Source organism: Schistocerca serialis, chromosome 1, assembly GCF_023864345.2.
Source record: "Schistocerca serialis cubense isolate TAMUIC-IGC-003099 chromosome 1, iqSchSeri2.2, whole genome shotgun sequence".
NCBI lineage: Eukaryota > Metazoa > Arthropoda > Insecta > Orthoptera > Acrididae > Schistocerca > Schistocerca serialis.
The window spans coordinates 575,278,743-575,304,829 of record NC_064638.1 but is presented as its reverse complement, the minus strand read 5'-3'; the positions used below and the strand labels follow the sequence as shown (position 1 = coordinate 575,304,829).

The following is a 26,087-nucleotide window of genomic DNA, read 5'->3' as shown; positions in this document are numbered from 1 at the left end:
GCAGCTTTCACTCAGTTAATACTCGGCAGAAATCCAACCTGCATTTGGATCGGACTTCATTAACTCTTATGCAGAAAGGTGTGCAGTATACTGCTCCATCCATTTTCAATAAGCTGCCACAAGAATTCAAAAATCTTAGCAGTAATCCGCGCACTTTCAAATTGAAACTGAAGAGTTTCCTCATGGGTCATCCTTCTATTCTGTTGAGAAGTTCCTTGAAAAATTAAGCTGATTCTTATGTTATATTGTTGACTGCGTTTACTGAAACTTATGGCTTGACTTTTCTTTTGGCTTCATAAACATTTTATTGTTATCTGTGACTACTTTTATGTTATAATTTCATGTACTGACACGTTACATGATCTTGGAGATTTGCTCCTCAATTTGGTCCTATGGAACTTGATGTGTAAATAAATAAATACAGGTATTGGTCAAGCCCCACATGACATGACAGGCATTGAAGGCTCCCACGAGGAATGGTTGCGGGAGTTGTGCGGTAAGATCCATGAGAGACTCAGAGTCTAGTGCATTTTGCGGAGGTAAATACAGTGAGCAAACAGTGATCCTTTAACACACATGAATTTGAACTGCAACTGCTTGCAAGTCAGTAACCAAGGGGAAAGCAGAGGAGTGCTGCGCATTAGTGACTAACACTGCGACATCTCCCTTGGCCCTTTCCACCCATAGGTCATACTTGCAGTATAACGTATATCACTGTAGCCAGGGAATCTGTATCTTTAAAATGTGTTTCTTGTAAACAAAAGCACAAGGGACGTGCCTGTGCTAGGCATTTCAGTTCCTCCACATGAGTCCTGAACCCATTCATGTTCCACTGTAGTATGGAAGCCATGTCATCAGTGTAGTTATAATTTGCCCCTATCTTTCCACCAGGGAGTTTGTAACACTTATATCGATTAGAAGTAGGGTTATATTATGTAACTGTGTATCTGTAATTATGAAGTGTGTATTCTTTGTTGATTAAGGTCATTGATTTGTGACCCAAATTTAAAGTATTGTAATGTATATATGGAAAAAGCTAAATGATGTTTAAAATAATGAAATTTTATAATATATGTAAGTTTATAAGATGAACAATGTGTATTGGAAGCTGGTTCATGCTTAGGGCGTTTGTGTTTGTAATATGTGAAAGACGTATGGAAGTCCCTCCGCAACAGAAGTGGCTTGGTGCGATGCAAAAGGTGGTTCTGGCGATCGAACTGGACGCCTACTTGGCATGAACGGTACACAGTCAATGGCTAGCCGTTGCATGGTACACATCGACAGTGCCAAGGAAGGCAATTGGAAGCCGCTTTGCAAGGAATTTTTCCTCAGATGTAGATTTGGCTGTTGCATGGTACTCTCGGCAATAACGAATGCTCTAACATGTTAAAAATCCATTGCCAAGAACAAATTGTATAGAGCATTCAAACATCAAGAGCCTTGAGTACAATTAGCTGTCATGTTGCTTGCCACCACAATTTCCCCACTGCTCCACCGGCTTCATGCATACAGATATGTATCAGAGCACAGACCAGTTAATTTGTGTAATTTCAATAATAATCCAAGTGCTATAAACCTGTGTTTAAAACCATATCTTCCATCCTGATCATGAACCTATGCAGGGTCCTCTTCCAGGTGTTTATAAATCCAAGTTCAAATGGTTCAAATGGCTCTGAGCACTATGGGACTCAACTGCTGAGGTCATTAGTCCCCTAGAACTTAGAACTAGTTAAACCTAACTAACCTAAGGACATCACAAACATCCATGCCCCAGGCAGGATGCGAACCTGCGACCGTAGCGGTCTTGCGGTTCCAGACTGCAGCGCCTTTAACCGCACGGCCACTTCGGCCGGCATAAATCCAAGTATCATGTTTAAAATGAACTAGTGATTTATTCATGTTTGTCAAATGTGCAAGGATTAGCAAAAGTTGAAGTTAGTTAGAATTTTACTAAAATACTCTCAACTTATTGCAAAGTTTTGTTTTGCAAAAATTCAGTTCCAGACTGTGTAAATGTTACTGTCTAAAATACCTGCTTCACAGGTGATGATAAAAGGCAAATAAGTTATACTCATTTGAAATTTAATTTAGTTTTGATTGTCATCATAAACAAATTTTTGAAGTTAATTGAGCTCAGTGTTGAATAATTTGCCTTGAAAAGGATAAAAACATAAACTATTCCGAGCGAAGCCAAGAATTAAATTTTGCTACTGAAATAATCATAAGAGTTTGACTAGTGATACAGTATCAGTTTAGGGTCCCCACCATATTCTTCTCATATTATTGCTACAAAGGAAATCTGATACATTTCTAGAAATGGAAGTATAAACAGTGTAATTGTGATTTTTTTTTTTTTTTTATTACTGGTTGTTACATGTCGGTTATGTTAGAAGCCCCTCCACGTCCAACTTTAGTTTGGCGCTTCCTGCAATAACACCTCAGTACTGAGTCACATAATGATCGTGATTGTAGCTGTCATTATTATGAGTTGACTACAATTTTGCTTTCTGTGATTACTGGTTTGTGCATTACTGGTAACTACTGCTACCCTCAGCTTAGATAGCCCTATGTCTGTTTGTATCCAGTGTGCTATCCAAAGGAAATCTTATGAAAGCCACTTCAACAACTAATATTCAATTTTCTTAAATATGTATTTCCAAATTCATGTGCTTAATTGGGCTAGCGACCACTCATTGTTTCATTCATATACAAAACTTACTACTTTCATTAAACTCCAAAGTTTAAAGCCTGTTTAGTTTTTCTGTTAAATTCACCATATTCAAAATTACTGTCCGATACCTTCATCTGTTAGACATACACGCACGGTCAAAATTATAAATCCTCTGATAGGCTAACATTAGTTTGTGTCACGACATGCTAGTATTGTAACTTGAAGCACTTGAAGAGCGAGGGGGAGTGGAGCGGCTGCCTGGATCCAAGGCATCTAACTCCATGATGTCCTGCTCATCAGTCAGATGGAAAAGAATGACGTCTGACAGCGCTCGGGACAGCCTTTGACCTGAACGATGTGAGACTTTCCCTGCCCCCTGTCCTTCGAGGATGAGGGGGAAAGGGGGCATTGAGAGGCACTCTGCTTTTCTTGTACCTTTTGGATGCTGCTGCGTAACTATTGGTGGTCTTTCCTGGTGCAGCTGCCTGGACTGCTTTGTCCTTGACATGTACATATGCAAGTACATGTGCTTGTGGTGGATACAGGCACACTAGGTGTCGTCTGTGTCAAAGCATCCACCTTGGGAATGGGTTTCTGCACTATGGAAGAATATGAGGTGTCAAAGACAGGGGGTTCCATTGCCTTATATTCTTTTTTGGCTTCGGCATAGGGGATCCGCTTGGTCACTTTTATCTCCTGTATTTTGCATTCTTCAGCAAAAACAGGGCAGTCCTAACTCCAGACTGGGTGGTTCCCAGAGCAGTTGATGCAGATAGAGACAGGCTGTAAGACCCAGCGTCATCAGCGGATTTTCCGCAGTTCTCACAGATCACATCACCTCCACAACTCATAGTTGTATGCCTGAAACGCTGGTATTTATAGCACCGCTTAGGATTTGGAATGTAAGGCCAAACCTTAAGTTGAAGGAACCCCACAATACAATGTTCAGGCAGTGTTGGAGAATTGAATGTGACAATGAAAGTGGCAGTCTTTCCAGTTCCATTATTCCTATGCGTTTATTGCTCCAAATAGACCGTTCCCTGGGATTTCTTGCTTCAGTTCTGCTATGTCCATGTCCATGATATCTCGGCATGTGACAATGCCCTTACTGGAGTCGAGAGAGGTGTGTATCTCAACAACAAAATCACAGTCACCCAGTTTCTGTGATTTCTTAAAAAGGTCTACCTGCTTTGACCTGTTAGTTTCAAGCAACAATGACCCATTACGTAATCGTTTTATAGATTTTAATGTTCCAGCATGACCTTCCAAACCCTTATAGATATAAAAGGGAGACGCTTTTTCAAATGTCCCCTCCTTCCTCTGTATCACCAGAGACACATTGTTATTCACGACTGCATGAGGCCTGTTACTGCAGTCCGAAGTACTCTTATTATCAGGAGGACTAGCCTCTCTCATTCTTTTGGATGAATGGGTGTGAATACTCCCAGGTGGTACATCCTTTCTCCTGGAAGGAGAAGATGATGATTTCGAGGGTTCTATCTCAGTCACATGAGCGGCTAGGGAAATAAGGGCCACTCAGACAGAGTCCAACATGCCTGACTAAGCTTTATACAACTTAGGTACAGCAGGTTCTCCAGAGGTTGCCTGCTAATGACACTAGACCCCACAGTTGCAGCTAGTCCATTGACAGCTACTGCAAAAAGGGGCACACTCAATGCAGAGCCTTGTGGGACCCCATTCTCTTGTATATGGGGAGTACTATAGGAAGCACCAACTAAACCCAGAAAGTACATTGAGATAAGAGGTTCTGGATAAAAATTGGGAGTTGGCCCCAGAGATCCCACAAATGGAGGGTAGCGAGCTTGTGGCGATGCTGTGTGGTGTCATAGATCCAATGTCAAGGAAGACAGTAATAAGATGCTGACACTAGGCAAAAGCTGACCAAATAGCACAATCCAGGGAGACCAAATTGTCAGCAGTTGAATTGTCACAACAAAGACCACTCTGAGGTTTAGCCAAAAGATACGGAGACCCATGGAACCAACACAGCCATTAACTCACCATACATCTGAGAGTGAGGCTAATTGGCCAATAGTTGTCCATCTTAAGGGGATGTTTAGTCAGTTTCAGTACTGAGACAATTGTGCTTTCTCGCCACTGAGACACGAACTCATTTCCACTTCAGATATGGTTGAAAATGGCACGGATGTGATGTTGACAATCCGTTGATAAGTGTTTGGGCATTTGACTGTGGATTCGGTCTGGCACTGGAGCTGTGTCAGAGCAAAGGGGTAGGTCACTAAGGAATTCCCGGTCACTGCAAGGCTCATTATAATGTTCCACCTGACATGTAGTACAGGGTAAAGGGCGTCACTCTACCTACAGTTTGAGGATATAAAATGCGGGCTGGTAATTCTCAGATGCAGAGGCTCAAGCATAATAAAAAGCAAGATGTTAGGCAACAGTGTCTGGATTCACAGAGACACCAAATACACTCGCGGGGTACTGGAGTCCATAGAGATGTTGAATCCTCCCCCAACCTCCAAAAGAGGGGTATGTGGTCCAATGGTAGCAACCTATCCATCCCAGCGTTTCTGATTCTGTCCTTCGATGAGGTGGCAGACCTGGTCATGGAGCCATTTAAAAGCAATGAGATGCTCCATTGATGGATGTCACTTATCTCTAATGGTCTAGGCAATTTCGTGGGTCCAGCAACGGAAGAGGGTATCGCTGAGTCAGCTGCCGACAGAATGGCTGCAGTTGTGCTCTGGGCAACCGCATTGATACTTCCGTGTGGTGGGTTTTGTTTGTTTTGTTTTGTTTTTGGGCGCAAAAACAACTAGGGTCATACGCAACCATGTCAGAACCATAGAACACTAAGGAGGGGGGGGGGGGGGATATGGAGTTAAAAAGAACTGCACGTTAAGCATCAACAGAAGGAAACACAGTTAAAAACAAGGTCTTGGAGAAAGGTCCATAAAATACACCATAGAGAAATGGAGGTCCTAAACTAGGGATCAAATGTCCTTTGCCATATTGTTAAGACACACAAAAGTAAAACACAGTCGACAGCCTGCACATCGTTTGATAAAACAGCTGCTAACTCAGATGGCAAACATAAATGAGAATGTGAGTGGTTAAAAGAGGGCCACTCCAATCAGAAAATGTCAAACTGTCAGCGGTTGAGGGCAATGAGCACATAGTGGTGGGGGAGCACCACTTAACAAATGGCAATGGCTAAAAAGACAGTGCCCAATACGCAACCTAGCTAAACTGATCTCCTCATGGCGAGAGGGCCGAAAGAAGGGCGTCGAAGCTAATGAAAGAGGCTTAATTTCCCGGAAATTGTTCTCATGAAGGAAGAACCAGTGGTGACGCCAAACTGGCACCACCTGCTGACAGACAGTAAAACAGATATCATCAAAGCAAATGAAAGAACTAGCGGGCCGAGGTACGAGGACTACAGTCTTGGCAACAGCATCAGCAGCCTCATTTCCCATCAGACCCACGTGACCTGGAACCCACGTAAACATCACAGTGACTCCATCAAGACCAAGCAAGAGGCAGCTTTCCTGAACCGTTTGCACTTAGGGATGGATGGTGTACAGCATACTGAGGCTCTGAAGGGCACAGAGAATCGAAGCAGATGATGCAATTGAAAAGCCTGTGTCTCCAGATGTACTGCGGGGCCTGATATAGGGCGAAGAGCTCTGCTGTAAATACTGAGCAGTGTTCTGGAAGCCAATACCGAAAATCATCAGTGCCAATGACAAAGGTACACGCAATATCATGGTCAGTCAGAGCCATAAGCGTACACAAAATGTGTACAGAAAGTTACTATCAAAAAGTTCTGTACAAAGGTCGTGAAATTATGACGATAGAGCGAAGCTGGAGTAATGTCTTTAGAAACTGAATGAAGGCCAAGGTGAGCACGGGCCGCTGCATGAAGACAAGATGGTGAAGGCTTCACACCCATTGGGAAAGTGGCGGGTAGCGAGAAGTTAAGCTGCCGGAAGAAGAGCCGAAAATGAACTCAAGAAGGTTACAGACAAGAGGGCCGTGCCCCATACGGGCAATCCAAGGAGGTGTCAAAGAAGGAGGTGTAGGATGGGTGCCCTGGCATGGGAGACAAACGGCATGCATAACTGCTAAAGAGGAAGTCATGGTACTATGACATTGGACGTTTGGCAGCTTCAGCATAAAGACTCAATTGTGTCTAGCATAAAAGGCGCCAGTGACCAAATGGATGTCATAATGGTGGATATTACTGAAAGAACGTAAGAGGGATGGACATGCACATGCATAAATGAAACACCTTTAGTCTAGTTTTGAATGGACAAGGGACCGATACAAATGGATGAGGGTGGTCCGATTGTTCCCCAGGAGGTACCAGTGAGGACACGGAGGACATTGACGGACCGTGTACAGTGGACAGCCAGGTAAGACACGTGGGAGGATCAAGAAAGTTTCCTATCGAGCATGAGCCCCAGGAATTTCTTAGTTTCAACGAACAGAAGAGCAACACGCACAAGATGTAAAGACTGTGGAGAAACCAACTGCGCTGCCAGAAATTCATACAAATGGTTTTGTCAGTGGAAAAGTGAAAGGCACTGTTGACGTTCCATGGGCAAAAGACAATCGAGACATTGCCGAAGATGCGAGAGAGGAGCCAAGTCCATGGAGAACTGCAACAGATCACAAAATTGTCAACAAAAAATGAGCGAGAGATGCCTGGCCGGAGACACGCCATTGTAGGGTTAATGGCGATAGCAAAGAGAACACTGCTGAGGCTTGTCGCTTTTTTTTTTTTATAAAGGTGCCCGACAAGGCAGAATCCACACATACCACGAAAACTCTGTCTTAAAAATTCCTGAAGGAAACGGGGGATGCGGCCAGTGTCATAGGCTTCTCCAAATCAAAAAATACGGTCACAGTCTGGTATTTCCAGAGAAAACCATTCATGATATGGGTTGACAAAGTGACGAGATGAGATGACCAACCACAGAGCAGTGAGCTTGAAATCAACACTGTGCAGTGCTTAGTAACTTGCAAGAGTCTAGCCACCATACCAGCCAGGCAGGAATCATGTGTTCCATCAACTTGCAAACACAGCTGGTGTGAGAAATGAGGCGATAACTAGAAGGAAGGTGTTTGTCCTTGCTGGGGTTAGGTATGGCAATGACAATGGCTTCACGCCTGCGTCTGGGAAACATTCCCTCTGCCCAGATGGGATTGTACATATGAAGAAGAAAATGCTTGCCTGCAAGAGAAAGGTTCTGCAACATCTGAATGTGAACACTGTCCGGCCCTGGAGCGGAGGATCGGGATGAAGTGAGAGCATGATCTCGCTCCCTCAGAGTAAAGATGGCATTGTAGCACTCACGATTCTGCAAAGAGAAAGGTATCGCCTGAACCTTCTCCACTCACTTCTGATGGAGGAAGGCAGGGATATAGTGCATGGAGCTCAGAATCTCCGCAAAATAGTGGTCCAGGTGATCGAGATGGACATCATCTGCTACTGTCATGCCGGAAAATAGGGGAATGGTCCATGGTGCCAAACAACCGTCGGAGGTTGGCCCAGATGATGGGTGGAGGAATGGTACTGTTAAAAGAATTAGTAAAGGAAATTCAGCTAGCTTTTCTGCTATCCCAAAGAATGCGGTGACACTGTGCATGCAACTGTTTGTAATGAATTCAGTTGGCCATCATAGGATGATGGTTAAAAATGCGGAGAGCATATCTCTGCATGCAAACTGCATCGCGGCACACCTCAGTCCACAAAGGGACTGAGACACGGTGCGGTAGAGAGGAAGTGCAAGGAATGGAAAGTTCTGTGGCGGTAAGGATAACGTTTGTAAGATATGCTACATGATCACCAAAACTGGGGAAATGTTGTTCATCGAAGATTGCCACGGAGGAGTAATGCCTCCAGTCGGCCTTAGAAAGCTGCCATTTGGGTGTGCAGGTAGCGTGAAGTTACAAGTTGTAGACGTGGACAAGAAAAAAAAAATTCCCCGATTTCCCGGTTAAAAAAACACTTTTTTCCACGTGAAAATACATTTCTTCCAAAGTGACAAATACAGTTTTTCTATAAGTCACAGTATACTTTCCCTCGGAGCTGTAAAAAGATCAATCCTTTGAATGGTAAAGGTTGTATACAGCAGTGTTGAACTTCCTGGCACTTCAGGGAACGAAAAATCTTGGAAAAATAAATTTTGGAAAGATCTTTGATGTGCAGTAACATTTACGCTCCATATTTTCGTATTTTTATTACGAAAGTATAGATTCTTATCCCGCCAAACACAGCATGTTAGTTTCTGAAGCGAGCGGGCGGGCAATACATTTTGAAAGACTTTTGATGTGCAGCTTTATCACAGCCAGAGGTCATAGTTCTACCCTATAAAGCATTGCGGACACTGAAGGCACCCAATGTTAGGAAGGGTGGGAGGAGCTGAGATAATAGTGCAGAAAATGCGTTCTGGGACACTTCATCGTCTGGAGGCAGATACACATTACATATGGTAAATTCCAGAGATGTATTCACACAAACAGCCACAGCATCCAAACCGATTCCAGAACGTACGTGCAAACACCACCTGATGCTCTTTCATCATCAGTGCAGTTCTTAAAACAGCCCTGACAGCCACAGAGGGTAGGAACTACGTCGCTGGGAAACAAGTTTCCTGCAGGGCAATACAAGAAACAGAGGAATTGCACAAATAATGTTGTAGCTCAGCCAAGTGGCAGAAAAAGCTGCTATAGTTCCACTGGACGATCACGCTACAAGTATCCTGTGGTGGCGTGAAGGGACCAAGGAGGCAGGTCATGTCCCAGTGCTGCCTGCTACCAGTGGTTGTGAAGATACACCGTCAATACATGTTTGTTCCGAATCAGGATGGGTGTGTGTTTGGGGGGGGGGGCGGGGTGGTGGGGGGACTATTGGGGCCACCAGGAATTCCTCAGAGACGCAGATCTGGGGTCTGACAGCAAAGGGGCCATCAAAATTCCCCTCTTTTTGGAGGACTACTTCTTGTCCTTAAGATGATTTAGACTCCTGTGAAGGCTTGTCTAACCCCGATTCTGGGACAGAGGAGCTTCAGAAGAGACTGCTGGGGCCATGCAGCCACCAGCAACAGAAAGTTTAATTCACTTCATGTACACACCATGATACCACCCACTCCGAATGGGGTATCTCCCCAGGGGCACCATCCAGCCACTGTAACAGTTCATGTTCAGTAAACTGTTGCCCAGAGCCTCTTGCCCCAGCCCTGTCAGGCATATACTCCTTAGCTTGCGTGGGGAGTTTCCAGCTCAGACTCAAACAATGTGATCCCTGCATGATCAGAAGGCTACCACAGTGCAGGTACTTGATGATATTCCCCACACCCACACCCACAACAGAATGGCTACCTTGCTGTGTTTTGGGTGTAGTACTGTTACAAGAAAGAAGGGTGCAAAGAGAAAAAGGCACACAGATGGAATAAACGTTGTGCTGGGCAACCTTCCCTGTGTGATCCGCACTTCTGTACAGTTCAGAAAAGAAGAATAAAGTCAGACCCAACAAGGGGACCGTATAATTAATAATGAAAAGGTGTACAAGGTTGGAAGGTAAGAAAACTGTTGTTCAAAACACAAAGCAGATCCGAGCACAGTTGGCAAAAAGAAACCCATCCAATGGAAAGGTAGAGAGGAAAAAAGGAACAGAATGATAGACTTGCAGCACAGAAAGAAAAGTAGCACTGCAAGGTTTTGGGGCCCTGTGGTGGTCTTGCACTTAATCACAAAAGAGATGAGAGACAAATACAAAGAAGCCTGAATTAATTTTGTCCAATAAAACCATGTGGCAGTCTAGCCATCACACCATTTTAATACTTCTGTCCACAGAAAATTATTTATAATACTTGACAAAGTGCAGTACCCCTCATGCAGGCTCTGTGCTGACACAAAACTAGAGATATCACAAAATTACACAAGACAGCAGAGACTGTGGTATTTCTTCTAGTATCACTGCCTTAGATTTGTCACATAATGCAACCAAACAAAATTTGAGTTCCAAAACAAATTTGGTTCTTATAACATATTGTTGTTTAATATGCTTCCCTGGCTGAAAGTAAGTTGTGGCAATTTATTTACAAAGCACATTTTCTTTCATTTTGTTCCTCATACTCAGTCCAACTTATTTACTCTCTTTTGGTCACCTTTTTAACATTTCTTTTCTCCTCTCCCCCTTCTTCTTCTTCTTCTTCTTCAATGTGCTTATTGCTATATTCCATCCCCAACTTTGTTACCTTTCTTTACAAGAATACCTGTTTTCTAGCCACTATTCTTCATTGAGGCCTTGTTACAAAAACTCAATCCAAATATACTTGTTAATACTATAAGCAACGGCATACTTTGTTTGATTAAGAAGGGAACACATGTCATGTCCCAATAGTTAGCATCACTGTTGGATTATCTGCAATACTATGAAAATTGTTTTTGAAACCATACTACACTTTCACTTTGTTTTTATTTAAATCAATGGGAATATTTTGAATGAGAGGTAAGACACAGAAAAACCAGAAAGGTGCGCTGTGAAGCAATAAACAAATATAATTACCATTCCGAGCTCTTTCTTTTTTCAGTTTTTTAAATTGCAGTTTCTTAAAGTTATTCAGTTTCTCATTCCCATCAGCATTTGCAAAAGAAACTTCTTTCTTTTTAGTTGTTTCCTTTGCCTTTCCTTTCCTCCAACGTAGTTTTTTCTTATTAGATGCAATGGATACATTGTCTGGAAGCTGAAATAAAATATGGAGTCAAACATTAATTGATGCAAAAATAACTGCACAAATTTTAATGTAAACTCCCATAACAGTTATTTCCTAATATTTCATCAGCCTCTGTACCATTAGTAAGCTACGCATTTTGAAAATAAAAAAAATTATTTTGATGTAAAGAGATCTTTTCTTAAAACTAAAGAAGGCAAATATTTTCTGCTGAAGCAGACAATGGTAGACTTCTAAATTTTATCAGAGGTAACCGACATAAGTACTGCTATAATACTGAAAGTAAACACCATGCAATACATACAAGTTCACTCTTATTCTCAACTTCCATCTTCTCAAAGACAGAATTTGCGTCAACAGGTCCACTGGATTCCATTCTAATTTCTGCTACAGATTGTTTCCTAGAGGACTCCAATGCGCCCAGTACTTCCGTTTCCATAGCTTCAAAAGAAGCTATGTCAAATTCAGCAACTGCTTCCTGCACAATTGCAGAGCTTACATGTGCATCTGTGATGTCCTCTGGTGGAACTGTGTAGTACTTAATTTTACCTCTAAAATCACAAACAAAAAGATACATGAACTAAAGGTTTTAACTAAAAAAAATATATGTTGAAACTTCTTCTCATTCACTAATACAAAAAGAATATATTGTCGCACTTAAAACAAATGGTTTCTGGTTGCAGCCACATTAAAGCAATAAAAGATTAAACACATGATAAGCTTCAAAGAATTCATTTGCACACGTGGTGACAACTAACTTCCGCTCTGAAAATGGCTGAGATTCGTACAATTTATAACAATTATTTGGGCATTATTATTCTTACACCAAGTGTCAAAATCAATCTTGCTTACTATTAAAGCTTGTGGTTTGCTGACTGGTACGACGAGCATTGAACTGTTTGTGAAGAAACAGTTGTCACACAAATAAATGCAATGAAAAATAAGCAAAAAATGAATTCATTTGGACCTGATTTCTTGTTTCACAATGATCAATTTGGATTAAATTTATTACCTAAATCTTTATTGTTCCATATACATATGTATGTTTAAAGCACGTAAATATTAATGTGGTTTTGATCTAATCTAACAATAGGACATATGCAACTGCAGCAGAATATCTTGGAGAGGGAGGTAGAGGTGAGGAGAGGAAGGAGGGAGGGAGGGAGGGAGGGAGGGAGGGAAGGAGGGAGGGAGGGAGGGAGGGAAGGAGGGAGGGAGGGAGGGAGGGAGGGGGGAGAGGAAGGAGGGGGGGGAGGGAGGAGGGGAGAGAGGGAGAGCGGGAGGAGGCGAGAGAGGGAGGAGGGGAGAGAGGGAGAGCGGGAGGAGGCGAGAGAGGGAGGAGGCGAGAGAGGGAGGAGGGGAGAGAGGGAGGAGGGGAGGGAGGGAGGAGGGGAGAGAGGGAGGAGGGGAGAGAGGGAGGAGGGGAGAGAGGGAGGAGGGGAGAGAGGGAGGAGGGGAGAGAGGGAGGAGGGGAGAGAGGGAGGAGGGGAGAGAGGGAGGAGGGGAGAGAGGGAGGAGGGGAGAGAGGGAGGAGGGGAGAGAGGGAGGAGGGGAGAGAGGGAGGAGGGGAGAGAGGGAGGAGGGGAGAGAGGGAGGAGGGGAGAGAGGGAGGAGGGGAGAGAGGGAGGAGGGGAGAGAGGGAGGAGGGGAGAGAGGGAGGAGGGGAGAGAGGGAGGAGGGGAGAGAGGGAGGAGGGGAGAGAGGGAGGAGGGGAGAGAGGGAGGAGGGGAGAGAGGGAGGAGGGGAGAGAGGGAGGAGGGGAGAGAGGGAGGAGGGGAGAGAGGGAGGAGGGGAGAGAGGGAGGAGGGGAGAGAGGGAGGAGGGGAGAGAGGGAGGAGGGGAGAGAGGGAGGAGGGGAGAGAGGGAGGAGGGGAGAGAGGGAGGAGGGGAGAGAGGGAGGAGGGGAGAGAGGGAGGAGGGGAGAGAGGGAGGAGGGGAGAGAGGGAGGAGGGGAGAGAGGGAGGAGGGGAGAGAGGGAGGAGGGGAGAGAGGGAGGAGGGGAGAGAGGGAGGAGGGGAGAGAGGGAGGAGGGGAGAGAGGGAGGAGGGGAGAGAGGAGGAGGGGAGAGAGGGAGGAGGGGAGAGAGGGAGGAGGGGAGAGAGGGAGGAGGGGAGAGAGGGAGGAGGGGAGAGAGGTAGGAGGGGAGAGAGGTAGGAGGGGAGAGAGCTGTGTATCTCTATGACACAGAACAATTGAAGTTTAAGAAGGGAGCTCGAAGAGCATTATAAGGAATATCTACTGCAAAACTGTGTGTGTACCAACAGACTGTACTGCCTGCAGAGAACAAAAATGAGACAACAAATGAAAAATAGGAACAAGACATTATCTGACAAAAAGACAAAAAGACAGAAAGAATGTAAAGTAAAGGACAAACACAGCTCTTGTATAAGCAACTGCATGAATAACCTTCCATCGTATCCTATTACTCCTAACTTTTCCTTCTGCTAATATTCGCTACACGTGGTTTTTCATTTCTGTGCGCCAAAACAATAACTATTTGTCCTTAACATGATCACATTGTCTTTTAATATTTTGGTCTTTTCATTGACCTATACCATCTGTCCAAAAAACACTAAATTTACCAGTTCTTAGTTCTCCAATAAAAAGAACTAGTTATATCAAAGCTGCCATTCCACATTTATTTAATAATAATAATAATAATCCTGAAAACAACATCAAAGTAGGACTTTCATTACCTGTTCCAATCATCAATCAATATCCTTGCAGCAACTTCTGGGTCTGGTACACCTCCTTTCTTGAACCTGCCCATTCGCTTGGCCAGAAGTGAAAAAAATTCCTGTGGTGTAGAGTATTCTGGAATGTTGTACAGCTCCATCATCTGATTGTAAGTAAAAAGTATTGTTAAAAGTAACACAAGGAAGCATGACACTTAGCGTACGTTATTATTTAGGGAGGCTCTTTTTCTCAAAAATCATTGTAATCATGACAATAATCAACACTTATTATAATAAGCAACTGACTGAAGCCCGGAAAATTTGGGCTTCTGACAAAAACAAGAGAATGTGATTTTGGGGGGGGGGGCGTCTTTCTAAAAATAAAAGTAAAGACATTTGTTTTCTGGACATTTTTATTCACGATAATGAAAGAACCCTTATTTCACAATATATTTTGACATCTTCAAACTCAAGACATTTGTGATGCACTCCACAAGCTTTCCTACCCCTTCTGCTTACTCAGCTGTTGTCAAGTTGTTGAACACAGCAGAATGCAGGTGTCTGTTATCATGGAGAAGGGCAATGCTTCTGGACAAAAATCCATGCCATTTGTTTTGAATGTTGTAGCATAGTTGGTAAAGCCTATTGGCTGCTGCATTTATGGTCTCTCCTCTAGGCATAAAGCTGATTCACAGAACACCCTCTCAATCTCAAAACACTGTGACCACAATCTTTTTGGGGCTCAGAATTTCTTTGGCTTTTTTGTTTTGTTGGGGGTTGTGAATTATGCCAGTCCATTGACTGGCACTTGGCTTCTGGACTTTCATGGTAAACCCATGTCTCATCACCAGTAACAAATTTTTTATTTGACTTTATCTGGGACCTGGAAGTGCTCAGCAACCACATTTATTTCAAATGATGAGAGAAGGTACAGCAGTCAGAACTTGTGTTTATTGTAGAAGATTTAGATTTCAGTTATAAAGTGTTTTTCGTAAAATGAGTGTTTCTGTCATATCACAATCCATCTACTGCCAATATAAGTTTGGCAGAATCTACAACTGTGAGTCCAAGTATTCAGATGTACTGCAGAAGGAGTGGCTAATGAGATATTCTTTTATTTTTTGTTTAAATATTTGAGTGATTTTCAGCCAGTATGCCTGATGTTCAATGACAATTTATTATAAGCTTTCGTACCAGAATATAAAAATCTATTCTGAAGCCTAGAAAGGGATTGATTATCTACCTGTAAATTCCAGTAGGGCAAACCATTTGCCTGTATTCAGAAATCTTACTACACAATGAATCTCACACTTGGTGGGATCATTAATTTTGTCACACATACTAAAATCACACAAACAAACAGTCAACAACTATTTCTGCTAGCTGTTAGCACCCTACTGGCACCAATGATTAGGATGATTATGATGCAGGTGTGGGAAGAGAATATTGTGTCTTCTAAGATCAAAATATTCTGTTCTTAAAAGACCTTTGCAGCAATTCTAAGCGCCCCCCCCCCTCCCCCCTGCCCACGCGCGCGCACACACACACAAACTGGCAACTGTCTTTGGTCACAGAGGCTGGAGTGCAAGCAACTGCGCCCGATAGGAGTCGCAATCTGTGGATAGTTGGGGATGAGGAGGAGGCTGGGGTGTGGAGGGGCAGCAGGGCAGGGAAGGAGGAGAGTGTAGTGCTGCATCTAGGAATATGTGGGGACAGGGTAGTGCTACTAAGTGAGGTCAGGAGGTTGGGAGATGGGGCAGGGAGGGGGGGGAGGGGGGAGGGAGAGGAGAGAAGTAGGGGAGGGGGAAAAGACTAGTGGGTCTATTGGTGGAATAGAAGGCTGTCTAGTGCTGGACTGGAGTCAGAGAAGGGGATATATGGGCAAAGGACACAGACTAGTGAAGGTTGAGACCAGGGTAGTTGGGGGAAATTAGGTTATGTTGCAGGGAGAGTTCTCACCTGCACAATTCCGAAATGATGGTATTCGTAGGTAGGATCCAGATGATGCAGGCTGTGAAGCACTCATGGATGAAGCAGACTGTGTTGGACAGATTGTTCAGAAAATGGGTGGCCGAGCTGTCTCTTTGACATGGTTTGTCAGTGGCCATCCATGTGGGCAGAAACCTTGTAGGCTGTCAAGCCCAAGTAGAAAGCAGTGCAGTGGTTGCAGCTTAGGGTTGCAGCTTAGTTTGTAGATTGCATGACTGCTTTTTAAGATAGTCTTGCCTTTGACGGCATAGGTCATTCCTATGATTCAACTGGAGTAGGTGGTGGCGCGAGGATATATGCCACAGGTCTCGCATTTACATCTGTTCCAGGGATATGAGCCATGAAGCAAGGGGTTGGTAGCAATGTTGGAGTAGGGATGGACAAGGCTATTGCATAGGTTTGGAGGGTGGTAATATACCACTTTGGGAAGGGTGGAAAGGTTAGTGTGTAGGATACTCCTAATTTCAGGGCACAATGAGAAGCAGTTGAAACCTTGGTGAAGAATGTGATTCAATTGCTGTCACTAGAGAAAGGCATGGGAAATCTGTTTCTGTACAAGGTTGGGAAGGTAATTTCAGCCTGTGATGGCCTCAGTAAGACCCTTGGTATGTTTGGAGAGGGACTGCTTGCCACTACAGATGCCCAGTGTGGCTAGGCTGTATGGAAGGGACTTCTTGATATGGAATAGTTGGCAGTTGTCAAAGTGGAGGTATTGCTTGTGGTTGGTAGGTTTTATATGGATGGAGGTATGACATAGCCATCTTCAAGGTGGATAAGGTATCCTCACCCTCAGTCCAGATCACAAACATGCCATCGATGACTCTGAACCAGGTAGGGGGTTTGGCATTCTGAGTGTTAGGAAGGAATCCTTTAGATGGGCATGAACAGGTTGGCAGAGGATGGTGCTATGCAGTTGCCTATTGGTGTGTCATGGATTTGCTTGCAGTTGATACGTTCAAAGGTCAATAAATTGGGGGTGAGGATACAGTTGTTCATGGTGACCAGGAAGGAAATCATAGGTTTGGAGTCAGTCAGCTGGTGGGAAAGATATTGTTTAATAGTGGCAAAGCCTGGGGATGGTAGTGCAGAGGGAAGTGGCACCAATAGTGACAAGCAGGCGTGCCATGTGGTAAAGGAACTGGAATTGTGGACAGTCAGTAGAGGAAATGGTTGGTGTCTTTTATATATAAATATATTAATATCAGCCATTTCCTCCACCGACATGCTTCACTTCAATGACTGCTTCACAGCCTGGCCATCTGGACCCTTTCTTCCTTTTCCTAGCTGCACAGGTGGGAAATCTACCTGCAATGTCTCCTCTATTCCCATAGCCCCCTTGCCCCTGTCCCTGTCCTTCACCCATTTATCCCCTTCCATGCTCCCACTCCAGCACTACACATCCTTCCGTTCCACCAATGTACACACTAGCCTTTTCCCTCCTCTACATCTCTCTCCTTTTCTACTTGCCCCCACCCCCCTCAAATGCCCCAACTGCACTTAGCAGGCCTACCCTTTCCCCGCATCCCTGAATGCTTCCACAAGCAGCACTACAACCTCCCCCACCCCTACCCTGCTACCCCTTTCTGCCCCTGCCGCTCCTTACTCCCCCCACCATTCACAGATTGCTTCTCCCATTGGACGCAGTTGCTCGCAGTCCGGTTTCAGCGGCCAGAGACAGCACCTATTAACAGATGTACCCTGCAATAGCAAATACTGCCACAGCAGTGCCACCTTACAGATAGAGGGGGGGAGGGGGATTCATTTCCTCATTAAAAAACATGTCGAATACTTAATATGCTAAGGTTAGATAATTTAAATCATTAAGTGGTACATGACTTTCCTTATGAATGTTTATCAGCAGGCCAAGACAGATGATATAAAGAAGTGACTTTCATACCAACCTGTAGGCTCTCTTACCTGTTCCCTGTTTGCTCTTTGAAGAATTGCTGAAGCTGGTGTCATTGGATCCATTAGGCTTTCTACTCTAACAGCATTCTTCAATGCAACAGATGCATCACCACGTCCATCAGATGAAGCAAACACAATTCCAGGACTATCTAATAGTTTAATTTTAGAATCCAACTGAACTTCTTGCATGGCCCTACAGAAGAAAAAGATATTTATTAAAAGGAAGTACTGCTATGCAGAAAACCACAGGAGACCAATAGATATTTATTGCTGTCAAAATGGAGGAATAAATATAAAAGTAAAGGCAATTCTTTCCAAGGTACACAGAATTATTTCTCAGTCTAGTTTCCCATAAGAACCATGAACACTACTACTTTTTTTCTTTACAAACCAATAAAGATATCTATTCTCACTGGAGCAATGGGAACCGTAACACGAAGTGCATTGTTGGTCACTTAAATAATAATAAATCAAATACACAGAAAACAATTTAAAATCTGCAGTAAAATCACTGCACAACAAACACAAATGTCGAAACAAGCCACGAAATTGCTTAATGAACTGAAACACAAATTTTTGCCCAAAGCAATTTTAGAAAAATGCAAGCAATAACTTTAGCAGAGGAAAATGAAACTAAATGTATTAACCAACTGGAAAAACAGGAACTTGATGAGGACCAGAAAAAAACTGTAAAATGTGGACAATATATGCAAACATGCTTGAGGGAAGGAAAAGTCATTACACATTCTGATCACGACAGAGATATAAAGCAAGGCAGCAGTCTTAAGCAGTGAGCAGATCCTTCGCACTGTTTCTCTCAATTCAGGAATTGGAATGACACTCCAGTCTCTTTGCATATTTACATGTCACCCTTTTTTTTATATATATATTCTGAACCTTCCTCCTTGTCTTGGCGAAGAAGCTGTGAAAAATCTGAAATGCAAAGTTCTTTCTGCCAGTCCATCTTAGTTCCTATTTTGGCAAAAGATAACAACACTTATGTCTCACCTGTTGTTAACATTCATTCTCATTCTGATTTCAATTAAAGTTTGTCGACTTGATCTTAATGCAAAACACAATATTGTTCACTTACATATCTACAACCATATACTGAGGTGACAAAATTCATGGGATACCTCCTAATATCATGTCCGTCCTCCTTATGCCCCACACAGCGCAGCAAATGGACATGGTGTGGACCCAACAAGTCATTGGAAGTCCCCTGAAAAAATATTGAGCTATGCTGCATCAATAGTTGTCCATGATTATGGAAGTGTTGCCAGTGCAGGATTTTCTGCATGTACTGAGCTCTCGTTTATTCAATGGGTTTCATGTTGGACAATCTGGGTAGCCGTATCATTTGCTCGAAATGTCCAGAATACTATTCACACCAATTGCAAACAATCATGGCCCAGTGACATGGCGCACTGCCTTCCGTACAAATTTTCATCACTGTTTGGGAACAAAGTCCATGAAGGCCGCAAATGGTCTCCAAGTAACTGAACATAATCATTTCCAGCCAATGATCAGTTCAATTGGACCAAAGGACTCAGTCCATTCCATTTAAACACAGTCCATACCATTATGGAGCCATCACCAGCTTGCACAGTGCCTCATTGACAACTTGGGTCCACAGCTTCACGGTCTGCACCACACTCTAATCCTACCGTCAGCTCTCGCCAACTGAAATCAGGACTCGTCTGATTAGGTCACAGTTTTCCAGTCATCTAGGGTCCAACCAACATGGTCACAAGCCCAGGAGGGGTGCTGCAGGTGATGTCACACTGCTAGCAAAGGCACTCAGGTCGGTCATCAGTTGCCGTAACCATTAACACAAAATTTCACAGCACTGTCCCAACGAATACGTTCATTGTACATCCACATTGATTTTTGTGGTTATTCATGCAGTGTTGCTTGCCTGTTAGCACTGAGATTTCTAAGCAAATGCCATTGCTTTCAGCCATTAAGAGAAGGTTATCAGCCACTGTGTTGTCCATGGTGAGAGGCAATGCCTGAAATTTGTTATTCTCGGTATAATCTTGACGCTGTCGATCTTGGAATATTCAATTCCCTAAAGAGAATTTCCAAAATGGAATGTCCCACGCATCTAACTCTAACTACCATTCCAAGTTCAAAGCCTAAATTCCTGTCATGCGGCCATAACCACATCGGAAACCTTTTCGTATGAACCACCTGAGTGCAAATGACAGTTTTAGCAATTCACTGCCCATTTATACCTTGTGTACGCGATACTACTGCTTTCTGTATATGTGCATATCACTATACCATGACTTTTGTCACCTCAGTGTATTTTTCAGACCACTCAAGTACATAGTAGAGGGTACTCTCCACTGCAGCTTATTCAGTGTCTTCCCATTTAATTTGTGCATAGAGTGTAAAAAGAACGAATGTTTAAATGCCTCCACACACACACAGAAGTAAGTTTAATCTTGTATTTGCAATCTCCACAGGAATGATATATAGGTAGCTGTAGTAACACCTAGATCTTCATTTAATACGGGGTTTTCAAACTTTGTAAATAGGCACTTGCATTCATGGGATAAATGGCATTATTTCATTCAGGACTTTCAGCATTTCCATCACACTCTGCTGCGAGTCAAACAAACATGTGAACATGTACACTGTCCTCATGTTCAATATATCCACTGGATTCTCTCAGTCCCACACATTTCAGCAATGTTCTAGAATGTGTTGCACACATTTTTTAAACAATCTCCTTTGCAGCGACTGTGTTTACCCAATATCCTAACCATATATTGAAGTCACTCACCTGCTTTACCTATGATCAAGCCCATTTAATCATTGTATTCTATAATGCCACAAGCTGTGTTGTATGCAGTGCGGTATTGTTATCAGCACTGCTGTCTGCCTTGTGGTTAGCCAGTCAAACCCAATCACCAGCAGTTATTTGTTATTTTGTATTTATTCATTGTGGAAGCTTCTCGAAATTTCATATGTTTGAACACTCTGGAATATTCGATGTTTGTGTAAATAGAAGCACTCTCCATCCAGGAGTTTGGTTCTGTTCTGAATGAGTACTGTAGTTCATCATCACAGTGTTTTCAGTGCTAAGCAATGTACTTCACTGACCACCTTGTTTTCCAGTGTGGACATGATTCTGGTTACAACAGGACATTGTTTGGTGGAGACATTGAGTACACGAAGACACCTGTACCTCCGTGGCTCCAATTAGGCAACATAAAAGCCGTCACCTACACAGACAGGAACTGGAATACAAGCAGTGGTCCATGTATTCAGGCGAGCAATCGATTCCAAATCAACTGTAAGTCAGCTGCACATCTGTCAGTGTTTTCCGGAGATGCTGGTCAGGACATGACAAAATGGCTGAAAAGATTTGAGCGAGTTGCTGGATGACAGAAGGTGTTTTGCAGATATGTACTTTTACTTTTATGGCCAGTCAAGTAGTAGTTCAAGAACAACAAAGAGAAGCTCAGTAGCTGGGTGAATCGACATATGACAGAAGCTGACAAAATGAACAGAGTCACACAAGGCATGTAATAAACTTCTGGTTCAGGATGTCATAACACAGGAATTCATCAACTGATGCCAGTGCATCCAGAAAATGACACAGAAAAATCAGACAGAAGACACATGACTGGCTCCCAAATGTCGTCCCTCTATGGCTGTAGGAGAAGCCCACAATGACACTGCCTCTCTCTCATACATGAGGTGGTGAGAGAAGAGATACAGCATTTTATAGCAACTACAACCGAGTAAGCAAGAGATAGCAGCTATAAATGTCAACCCTATACGTTGGAGGTGATAGAAAATGTTGAAGAGTAGGTGTATCAATCTTTAGCACCTATCTCCACCACCAGCTGAATGCACCAGGAAGAATGGACCAACTGTTTCACCCTGCAGAAGAACAGACATTTGGAGGGCAGAGGATAACAAGCTTGTATGTTTCCACTGTGCAAGCCCTTGACAAGCTGTACATTATTGCAGAGAAAGAAGATAAGTTTTTAACATCCACTAAGCCACCAGATGTCAACCAGAACAACAATTCTATTCAGGCCCGTCGACTGCAGATGAATACTGTCAGTTGTGGGGTGAAGCTCATCACCATACCCTCAATGAGATCATTCTCCAACATGCCATAACTGTTGAGCATTAGCATACAGAAGTACCACCCAATCACTGAGCTGCTGAATTCAGGGGAATTAAGTGAGGTTATTATCTATGGAAGTGAGATTGTCACAGGTGAAAATCCTCCACACATGACTATCACCAAGATGTCTGGAAATTCGTTGATGTCATTATTGATGGCCAACTTCTCAGAGCACTAGTCAACTAAGGGCTCCCTTCTGTGTAATGCTGAATGCTTATCTTTGCCAGCAAAGGAGATCTATGTTTTTTGATAAGAAAGCAACTGAACTGAAAGTCACTAACGGGAAATACATCCATGAACATGTACTGCAAGAATAACTATCAATAGCAGAACATAGGCATTTGAATTTTATCATAATATAGTCATAGTGTCATTTTCAGATGGGATTTCTTGTAGGCATTGCAAACAGTCATGGACTGTGGAAGATCAGAGTTCCAGATAGACAAAACTATTTCAACAAGCACACATAGCAAAGACTGTCCTGGTTGGCTGTTTGCCATTGATGACATTGTTATCCTGCTGTCATGAACAAGACAAGTTCAAATCGTCAAACTGTGAAGTTTTTGTACATGCCAATGACAATCATAAGCATTGTAGGTGGCCAAGGGAAATATGGGTCCCGAAATGCCACAGGCAACCATAACTCATCCCTAAACATATATGCACAGGGGAACAACCAATCCAGTCCACGAAGGGCAGCTTAATGCCACTGATGAAAAATCATGCCCCAGTACCACTACAGACAAGGCAAGGGAGGCAGCTACTATCAAACTGCATGTAGGACCTGGACTGACAAAGGATTCATATCAGTGAGTGTCATATGTTCTGCTTCAGTTTCTGGATGTTTTCAAATCTGCAGTGGAGAAAGACAGACCATAAGGGTCATGATCAAACACTTTCCCAACACTGGGAATCATTCAACAACTGGCCAACTATTACACAGGATGGTGCTGGATGAACTACAGATAATCCAGGATGAAGTGGAGATGGTGCTGCAAGATGACACCATTCAGTGGGCTCTTGGTCCTCACATGTGATTCTTGCAAAAAAGAAGGATGAAACATGACATTTCTGCATCAAGAATCAAACAACTGAACAAAATCACAAAATAAATAAACAAATATAATGAGGGAAACATTCCACGTGGGAAAAATTATATATAAAAACAAAGATGAGGTGACTTACCGAACGAAAGCGCTGGCAGGTCGATAGACACACAAACAAACACACAAAATTCAAGCTTTCGCAACAAACTGTTGCCTCATCAGGAAAGAGGGAAGGAGAGGGGAAGACGAAAGGAAGTGGGTTTTAAGGGAGAGGGTAAGGAGTCATTCCAATCCCGGGAGCGGAAAGACTTACCTTAGGGGGAAAAAAGGACAGGTATACACTCGCACACACGCACATATCCATCCACACATACAGACACAAGCAGACATATTTAAAAACCAATAAATATGTCTGCTTGTGTCTGTATGTGTGGATGGATATGTGCGTGTGTGCGAGTGTATACCTGTCCTTTTTTCCCCCTAAGGTAAGTCTTTCCGCTCCCGGGATTGGAATGACTCCTTACCCTCTCCCTTAAAACCCACTTCCTTTCGTCTTCCCCTCTCCTTCCCTCTTTCCTGATGAGGCAACAGTTTGTTGCGAAAGCTTGAATTTTGTGTGTATGTTTGTGTTTGTTTGTGTGTCTATCGACCTGCCAGCGCTTTCGTTCGGTAAGTCACCTCATCTTTGTTTTTATATATAAATAAACAAATAAATATGTTTACCCATTGTTGCACATTGGTAACACAGTAGACAGCTTGATGCTTGGATTACATAACACTCCAACCACCTACGAGCATATGGTGGACAATCTGCTTTGACATCTTACAGGAATGATGTGTGTTTGCTGTCTGTATGACATTGTCGTTTTTTTCAAAGATATTTGACAAACATCTAGGCTGACTGAGAACTGTGTTGAACTGTGTTCAAACTGCAAGATTCTACCTGAATCAATGTCTCTTCACTGTCCAAGAAAGAAAAATCTTGCACCTAATGAAAGGTATGGAATCCATCCCGACAAAAAACATTCATGATGTAAGAAGTCTTGTTGAAATGTGCTCATCCTACTGGTGAGTTATAAAGGACTTCTGTAGCAAGGCATGCTCCTTACAATAACTACTGCAGGCAGATCGCAAATTTTCCTGGAACGAGGCGCAAAAAAAGATCTGCCCTTGTCTCTAAGAAGGCACTAACATCTTTTCTGATCCTAGCATTGTATGATGAAAATGCTGAGACAGAAATTAACACTGATGTGAACAGTTATGGGATGATGTTAACGGTTATGGGACAGATGCAGTTGCAGCACAAATTCAGGAAAGTGCCGAAAAGTTGATAGCTGATACTTCCATAGTACTCTACAAGTCTGAGAAAAACTGCTCTACAACTGAGGATGAGGGCCTCGCAATTGTCCAAGCTATCAACAAGTTCCCGCCGTATTTACTTGGCAAACTGTTTACCATTGTGACGAATCACCACACACTATCCTGGTTGACTGACCTGAGGCACCTGTCTGGTTGACTGATGAAATGGGCACTGAAGCTTCAGGAATATGACATCACAATAATGTACAAAATCAGATGCAAACTTGAGGACATCAACTGTCTTTCAAGGAATCTTGTGGCAGAACACAGCAGCATGGATGATATCTGTCATTGTTGCAGTAAATGACGGTGCTAACGAACAGATGGAGGATTCAACATTCCTGAAAACTATAGTAGTCTTGAAGAATGAGGGATTAATCAAAGAAGAATTTCAAATAAATAAATGAAACACTGTATAACAGGAACTACGATTCAATGCAGTGGAAATGGGTGCATCATCATCTTAGCACATCTACAGCCAGCTATCCAGAAGTTTTTCAGTTCTGCTCCATCTGGTCACCTTGAATTCATGAAGACTCTAAACAGAATTAGACGAACAGTTAGACACTATGTGAGCCACTGTAAGGAATTAAAGTGATGAAATAATGTGCCACAATTTCCTCCAGGGCACATGGTACTAATTCTGTCAGCAACAACACTATTCCACTAAACTGAAATCAACCTTCTTGAGAGGTTCCCGAAGTCAACAAACAGGACTTGATGGATAATGGTCTGCACCAGAAACCTCACCTGCTATGCTGCCACCAAACCTGCGCCGACAACTGATGCTCTAGAAATTGCAACGGTCCTTGTGGAAGACATAATTTTGAAGTATAGAGCACCTTGCAAGTTGACCTCTGATTGTGGAAAAGTTTTCCTATCATGACTAGTATCAGAAATACTTTCATGTTGCAGCCTCACCCACAGACAAATGGTCTCTTAGACTGCACAATCGTGGTTTCAGATTTGGACTTGATTCTGGTTAGGACATGACAATATCCTCACAAACTGTTACACGCAGGTATTTGTATGAGTTGACTGATTCAAAATTTGACTCAGTGGCACTGTAGTTGTTGTATACTATGTTTCTGTTTTGCAAAATGCACAATTTTACATTCTGAACATTTAAAGCTAGTTGCCAAGCTTTGTGATAGTTTGAAACATGATCAAGATTTGACTTTTTTCAGACACTGATTCATTATAAATACATGCATTATCTGTAAGAAGTCTGAGGTTACTAATAATTTTCTCTGCAGGGTCATTAATATACAACATTAACAGAATGGTCCCAAGACACTTTCCTGTGGCACTCAAAGTTACTTCTACATTCTGACAATGACTCTCCACCCACAGTAACACACTGTATCCTCCTCTACAACGAAATCCTCAACCCAGTCAGAAATTCATTTGATACCCCCAGTATGATCATACTTATATTATTACTATATGTAATCACACACAAATGTATTTTTGGATGTCTGTGTGGTTGTTTGTATTAACACGTATACTTTTACTAGAAAAAAAGAGCAAGAACTTGAAAGCTAGTGTGAATACTGTTTCCTG

At 43.0% G+C, this 26,087-nt stretch overlaps 1 protein-coding gene across 1 annotated transcript in view; it reads right to left on the bottom strand.

The window, feature by feature from the left end:
- Positions 1-26,087, bottom strand: part of LOC126476459 (guanine nucleotide-binding protein-like 3 homolog) — a 92,937-nt gene that overhangs the window by 8,809 nt on the left and 58,041 nt on the right. The window contains exons 7-10 of the mRNA XM_050103543.1: positions 17,979-18,162; positions 14,094-14,236; positions 11,702-11,948; positions 11,232-11,409 (exon numbers count right to left, since the gene is read on the bottom strand). Of these exons, the coding sequence (XP_049959500.1) occupies positions 11,232-11,409; positions 11,702-11,948; positions 14,094-14,236; positions 17,979-18,162 (752 nt within the window). The remainder of the gene's footprint in view (positions 1-11,231; positions 11,410-11,701; positions 11,949-14,093; positions 14,237-17,978; positions 18,163-26,087) is intronic.